This window comes from Arachis ipaensis, chromosome B09 (genome assembly GCF_000816755.2).
Source record: "Arachis ipaensis cultivar K30076 chromosome B09, Araip1.1, whole genome shotgun sequence".
In the NCBI taxonomy this organism is placed as follows: domain Eukaryota; kingdom Viridiplantae; phylum Streptophyta; class Magnoliopsida; order Fabales; family Fabaceae; genus Arachis; species Arachis ipaensis.
This window is the reverse complement of record NC_029793.2, coordinates 91,550,146-91,557,913: the sequence shown is the minus strand read 5'-3', so window position 1 is coordinate 91,557,913 and position 7,768 is coordinate 91,550,146. Positions and strand designations below refer to the sequence as shown.

Below are 7,768 nucleotides of genomic sequence, written 5' to 3'. Positions count from 1 at the left end.
CATTCTTACCCCAAATATTAATGCAAACAACTTTGAACTAAAGCCACAGCTCATCACCTTGGTGCAAAACAACTGCTCCTATGGAGGAAGACCACTTGAAGACCTAAACCAACACTTATCCATCTTTCTGAGGATTTGTGATACTGTCAAAACCAATGGTGTACATCCTGACATTTACAAGCTGCTGTTATTTCCATTTTCCCTCAGAGACAAAGCTACTCAATGGTTGGAATCCTTTCCAAGAGATAACATCAACAATTGGGAAGATCTAGTGAGCAAGTTCCTTGCCAAATTTTACCCGCCTCAGAGGATCATTAGATTGAAGACTGAAGTACAAACATTCACACAGATGGATACTGAACCCATCTATGAGGCATGGGAGAGATACAAGGCTCTAATCAGGAAGTGCCCTCCTGAAATGTTCAATGAATGGGACATATTGCAGAATTTTTATGAAGGCTTGACATTAAAATCTCAGGAGGCTCTGGATCACTCACCTGGAGGCTCTTTGCAACTCATGAAAACTGTAGAGGAGGCCCAAAATCTCATTGATATGGTGGATAACTACCAATATTTTTTTGCTCACCAAAGGCAACGCCAACCATCACAAAGGAAAGGAGTGATGGAGTTGGAAGGAGTGGACTTAATCCTAGCTCAAAATAAAATGATGCAGCAGCAGATTCAGCAATAATTTGAGCAAATGGCCAAGAGGATTGATAGCCTCCAAGTTACAGCAGTAAATACAAGTCATCCATCAACCACATGGGGGCAAGGTGAAGAAGCTTGTGAAGATCAACAGCAAGAACAAGTGAACTACATGCACAATCAAGGCTCTGGACACAATGAGGTTTATAGTGACACTTATAACCCATCCTGGAAGAACCACCCCAACCTCAAATGGAGAGACAATCACACTCAGACTCAACAACCATGGTAAAGGAATTCAACCATAAATAGTTGGAAAAACACAAACCACAACAACCAGCAGAATAACAACCAAAATACATACAAAAAACTATAAAACAACTACCCACTTCCAACCATTATCCAACCACCAATCAAAACACTTACCATCAACCCTCAACATCTCACAACCAACCAATCTCTCAAGACTCTCAAAGGATCACCAATTTGGAGATGTTAATGGAGAAAATGATGAAGCACCAAGAGATGACAACAAAGAACCAGGAAGCTTCCATGAAGAATATGGAGAGGCAGATTGGACAGCTTTCCAAGCAAATTGCTATTAAGAAACCATCAAGATCATTACCAAGCGACACCATTCCTAATCCAAAAGAGGAGTGCAAAGCTATACAGCTGAGGAGTGGAAAAATATTGGTGGACAACAAAGAAGCAACCAAGAAGCCTAAGGAAAGCAACAAAGAACCAACAGAAAAAGAGGAAGCTAGCAACAAGGATGTGACAACAGGCAAGCAGGCTCAAGAAAAGGAAGACCAACCACAAATCTCAAGAAAGGGGAATGAAGCAATGGAAGAACCAACCAAGGATCACAGGCAGGGAGTGAACTTCACACCTCCATTGCCATATCCCCAAAGGTTCAACAAAGAAGCAAAGGATCAACACTTTCATAAGTTCCTTGAGACTTTCAAGAAGTTGGAGATAAACATTCCCTTGGCTAAGGCACTAGAGCAGATGCCTCTATATGCCAATTTTCTGAAAGAGCTTATTAACAAGAAGAGGAGTTGGCATGAGAACGAAACCATAATGCTCACTGAAGAATGCAGGGCATTAATTCAAAAAGGACTTCCACCCAAACTTGAAGACCCTGGAAGTTTCTTTCTGCCTTGTACCATTGGAAGATTGATCATCAACAAGGCAATGTGTGATTTAGGGGCAAGTATCAATCTAATGCCCTCTTCTTTAGTGAAAAAGCTTTGTATAGAGGAAGTGAAGCCAATACAAATGTCTCTGGAACTGGTGAATAAGTCAGTGATATGTCCCAGGGGTGTGATTGAAAACCTTCTAGTTAAGGTGGACAAATTCATATTCCCTGTAGACTTTGTGGTCTTAGACTCAGATGAGGATGAAGGTGACTCCATTATACTTAGAAGACCAATCTTGGCCACAGCTAGGGCCATTATAGATGTGGAGCAAAGAGAGCTGACCCTCAGAATGCATGATGAAAGCATCACTCTGAATGTATTTCCAGAAATATAGCTCATTGATAAAAAGAAGAATTGCATGAAAACTGACAAGGAAGACTTGCAATGGAAGGAAGGAAGCAACAAGACAACTAGTAATCACCTTCCAAAGCAAGAAACAGACAACACAGCAAGAAGAAAAGAGAATAAGATGATGCAGAGTGATGAAGGAACTCAAGAAGAAATTGAAGTGTTGACCACTAAGAAAGAAAATCCCAAAACAAGGTCCTCTGTAAAAAAAGAAGGATCAACAAAAAGAAGAAAGAAAAGCAAGAAAAAGACTCAGAAGGGGTGGAGGAACAAGAAGATCCCAACTGAGGGGTTCTCCAAGGGTGATGAAGTACAGTTGATTTATCAATAGTTAGGAACAAGCCAACAAGCTAATGACTACTACACAGTTTGCAAAATACTCTCACTTGAGCATGCTGAAATTGAGCATCAAGAAACAAAACGGAAGCTTACAGTGAGGGGGGATAAGCTGAGACACTGCAGTCGTCAACCACCCTAAAAGGGGGCCAATGTCAAGCTAGTGACAATAAACGAGCGCTTCATGGGAGGCAACCCATGATTTAGTTTTCTTGTCTTCAATATTTCAATATGAATAATAATTGTTGCACTAGCATGAATTCAATTCTTTTTAGACAAAATTGACAACTATTCATGACAGTGGAGAACATATGATCCAATTCTAAGTTTGGTGTGCCCAAATATGTTCCTTGGAATATGTAGCCAAACATTCAAGCCGAGTGTTGTACATATTACAAGAGCAAGTCATGAAAGTCAAAGGTCTTTTCAAGTTTTGAAACTCATGGAAGTACAACAATGCTTATAGTTGTTAGAAAAATTTTTTTTGAAATAAAACAAAGCATTTCTCATGAAGTTTTAACCAAAAGTGACGCTGAAATCTCAAAGGTAATAGTTGGAGGAAGTAACATCTTGGACTACATGACCAAACACTAAGTTTGGTGTCCTCCAAGACTATGCAAAAGGGAGTCACGGCTAAACTCACATAAGGAATGATAGTCAATTTATAGATTTAGATAGGAGATGCTCTCTTGCTACCGTTTGATAATACTTGTCCTTTAGTCTTGTTGTGATGGTTAGGTGGCCAAAGAACTATTCAATGGAGGGGACAAGACAAGGAAAGGCAAGCTAGCATAAGGACAAAAATGGATCACATGGCTTAAAGGGAGAATCTGTACAACCCTGGAGAAATGCTTTGATGACCGAAGAGATGCACTTCATGGAGAGGCAAATTTTTGTCCTTATTCAACTTTGCATGCACTACCTTGATTTGTAAATTGTCCAAATGATTCCTAACCATCCATCCCTCATTAAAGTGACTATAAAAAGCCTCCTTTAAACCATGAACATGAACGAAGAAGCTTCACACATCTTGGAGTCCAACCATTCAAAATTTGTGTTCTTCATTACCAAAGCCCTAACACCTTGGTTCATCATCATTTAACATACCACTGTAGCCTCAAACACTTTTCCTCCAAAAGCACATAAAAATTCCAACTTTCTCCACACACCCGTAACCTCAACAATATCAACCAATCAAGGGAGCATGGCTTCTTCTTCAAGAGCCATACGAAGAAGAGAAAAGGAACCTATGGTTGAAGAAAGTGAACCCGAATAGGATTGATGGAAGTTCAAATCATGGTATCATCAATTGTAACTGGAATGGATGAATGGTAAACATATATATCCAGAAGTCCCAATTTTATTACCGGATGAAGGATGCCAGGAAATGAAAGCCAAGATTAAAAAGAGGAGATGGGAAAAGCTCACCTCACCAATCACTATGATCAATGCAAACAACATAAGGGAATTTTATGCTAATACCCCAAGGCTTGACATGAATGAAGCCCCAACTTACAAGAGTTATGTACGGCGAACGGAAATGGATTTTAGTTCAAAGACTATCATGAAAGTCTTAGGACTAAAAATAGTCCATTTTGATGAGCCAGGGTACCACCAAAGAATAAATGAAGACCCTGATTATGATGAAATTGTTAGTGAAATCTGTGTGGTAAACACGGGGTGGATAGGAGATGCTGACAACAAGTACAAATACTTGAAAAGAGGAGATCTCACCCCTGAAGCAAAAGGGTGGTATGAGCTAATAAAGAGATCGATCTTAGGCACAGTGAACACTTCGGAGGTCACAAAAAAAAGAGCTATCATGTTATACTATATAATAATGGGAGGAGAAGTGAAGGTTCACGAGCTCATTGCAAGTGATATTCAAAGGATTGCAGAGAAGAGTTCAGCTAAAGCTTAGCTACACTACCCAAGTACCATTATGCGGCTATGCAGGAAAGCCAAAGTGCCAATGGAGGATGCAAACCCAATATGGTTGAATCCAGGCCTACCTGTAACCTTCGAGAGGATGATGATTGTCACAGAGGCACAACAGGGTCGAAGGCCATAAAGAGGGAGAAGAAGAGAAGAACCACAAGAAGAACCACAAGGAGAATAGGAGGAACAGCAACAATACCAACCACAGAACAATATGGACATGGTTCAGATGCAAGAGGCAATTGAGAGGTTGTCACAACAATACATGGGGATTCAAGAGAAGCAGGAAGAATTCCATTCACAGTATACAAGGTCTCAACAAAGACAAGAGGGGCTTCAGTTGAGGATGATAAGTCAACAAAGGGATTATGAGTCAAGATCCTTAGTAATGCAACAGGAACAAGCTTTCTAATTTCATGAATCATTTGACCAGTTGACCTAACTGCAAGCTGAGAACATGAGAGCTTTCAAAGAATTCACAACCCTTCAGGATGCAAGGTATGGAGTTCAATTTGACTATAACATAAATGGCCAAATAAAGTTGAGCTACATTGCGGATCATCTACACAATATGGAACCAGCATTTCCTACTTATGATGAATACTTCAAGGGGAGGAATGAAAGAGAAGTAGAAAAAGCATTATTCCTTGAAGACAGAGTAAAAGAGACAATGAAGAAAGCTGAATTCTGGCAAAAGCTAACAGGCAAGGGCAAGGGAGAAACAAGCAAACAAGCAAGTGAGAAGAAAAAGAAAGACAATTGAAAGGTGGAATTGCTCTTTGCTTATCATATTTAATAAAGAAAGAGCATGCCTGTTTAGTTGATAGTCATTTTATTTTAATAGTCTTTGCATCCTGTCTGTTTAACTTTGCAATAAATAGGCTAGCCTAAGTGTGTTCTTGTGTTTATTCACGCTCACCTAAATAATTGCATGCTTTGTCCCCTGTGCCTTTTTAATTTAATAAAAGAGAATTGTTTGAATTAGGAAGTAAATGTCCAATGTTGCGAAAGTGAGAATGAAAGTCAGTGGTGATATTTGTTGATTTAATGTATGGTTCATAAAATAAATGCTGCATAATAATATGTTCTTTGAAGTGTGAACTGGTTTGTTGTTATGAAGGCTTGTACCATTTAGGATCCCTTGAAAATGAAATAACAAAAAGAAAAAGGAAGAGAAAAAGCCAAAAGTGGCAAAGAAAATAAACAATAAGGCTAGGCACCAATAGCTTGGACCCTATGACACATGCCTGTGGTGTTTTTGTACTAGGATATGCTTTGACAAGTAAGTTCTGAGGAGTATTTCAAAACTTGGCCACTTAGATCAACTGATTTGGGATTGCCAACTGAAAGTCCACAATAAAGAGCAACCTTGCTACAAAACATTTAGTTATCCAAAGAGATGCTGGGCATCAATGATCCTAGGAAGAAAAGGGTGAGCCATGTGTCTGTGGTGAAGGAATGTTGAGCAAAAATTAAGCCAAAGGCTGCTGCAACATTTACCACCAAGCCTTCAAAGAATAATAAGCTCTCCAAGCAAAACAAAGAAGGAAAAGTTAGCAAGGGAATGATGCCAAGGCATCTTAGGCTAGTTTCACTAGCATTTTTCTGTTAGTTTTAGTTGTTTTATGCATTTTCTTGAGCTCAAAGTAACCAAGAATGGTTAAATGAATAACAAAGCAATGAACCATCCAAACAGTATGATTTTGATGCAAATTCCATGAGTTTTTAGTTATATTACTTGAAATGCCTTTAAATTCAAGCAACTAACTCACTGACTCACTAACTATTTGAATTAATTCCTCAACTGCTCTAACCATACTCTTCCATTAACCAAGAGTATTTTTGCTTTTTGGTTGCCCTTTTTCAGTGGCTTTTTCTTCTTCTTTTTCTTTCTTTTTCATGGCCAAAGACATTTATTCATTAAGATCCATAGACAGTTTTCAATTTCTACACAAAAAATGATAATTCTACACTCTATTTCCAGTGATCTGACTAAACAATCAAGCATGCATACCACCACTTAATTCTACTTGATTTGTCACTAATTGAGCCAAGTTGCTTTTGTTCAAACTTTTCTTTTATTTTTTTGGAAACAGAACAAGCATGGCAAGCATTTGTTTAAGAAGGTGAAGTTATATCCAAACATCTAGGCATTTACTTTATTCAAAGCAGTAAACAGACACTCATACTAGAAACTTCACATTCCAGAAAGATTCAACAATTACAGTTTAAACCAGAACAAGCATGCTTTTGTTTGCCTTTTAAAGAATGGTCAAGGAACACCACCACCTTGTGAAATTTCTTGTTTTCTCTTTGTTGCCAGGAAATAATTTGATTTCTCCTTCTTCTCCTAGTTGTTGCTTCATGTTCTTTCTCAGATCCTTGTTTCCTTTCCTGCAAAGAGTGATGAAGTTGCTTGCTTCTCAAGCACTTGAGTGGTTAGCTCAACTATGTATGGGCAAGTGTCTGGGTCTTAAGTTGGTGTGTGAACACCAAACTTAGTCTCCTGCTTACTCCTCTGCTCTTTGAGTCCTTGAATTCTCCTTGGAATGAAGTTGCTGCTAAGGATTTTACGCATTCCTGTGATTGCTTAGAATGGTTGTTCCTTTCATATAATTCAAAGGTTGTTGTGTTCAGTTGATCTGTGTGGTGGAACACCAAACTTAGAGTCACACATTCCCCTTTGAATTATTGATCCACGAATTCATTGTTTGGTGTGAAACACCAAACTTAATTCTTTGCAATGCACAGAAACTACTTCACCCCTTTTATTGAAACAAATAAAAGAAATAGCAAAACAAATAAAAGAAACAGCAAAGGGGTATTACCTCAGGTTGGGTTGCCTCCCAACAAGCGCTTCTTTAACGTCACTAGCTTGACGGTTGCCCCTTGTTAGGGTGGATTGTAGTGCTTGATGTCTTCTCCTCTCACTATGAAAATGTCCCCATTTGATTCCTTCATGACTTCTAAATGTTCCATAGAAAGAACTTTCTTGATTGTGAACACTTGAGGGAGCTGGGAAGGAATGGTTTTGAGGCTAGGTGGGATTGGCAGATAATGACTTGATATCACTTTATCTCCCGGAGAGAAACCTTCAGTGGGAATTTTCTTGTTTCTCCACCCTCTTGGCAATTTCTTTACAATTCTTCCCTTTCTCTTGATGATTTCTTCATTGACCCTTATGCCAGGAGGATCCTTCTGATCTGTTTCCACTGATTCTTGTGGCTTTAACTCTTGCAATTCTTGTTTGCCTTCCAAGGACTGTTTCAGAATTTCAGCTGCTGGATTGTTTTCCTCCAAAT

The 7,768-nt window shown here is 38.9% G+C and overlaps 1 protein-coding gene across 1 annotated transcript; it reads left to right on the top strand.

Annotated features, from left to right (window-relative positions):
- Positions 1,654-2,178, top strand: LOC107615669. Its single transcript, XM_016317715.1, has one exon. The coding sequence runs from the start codon at positions 1,654-1,656 to the stop codon at positions 2,176-2,178; it is 525 nt and encodes a 174-aa protein (XP_016173201.1).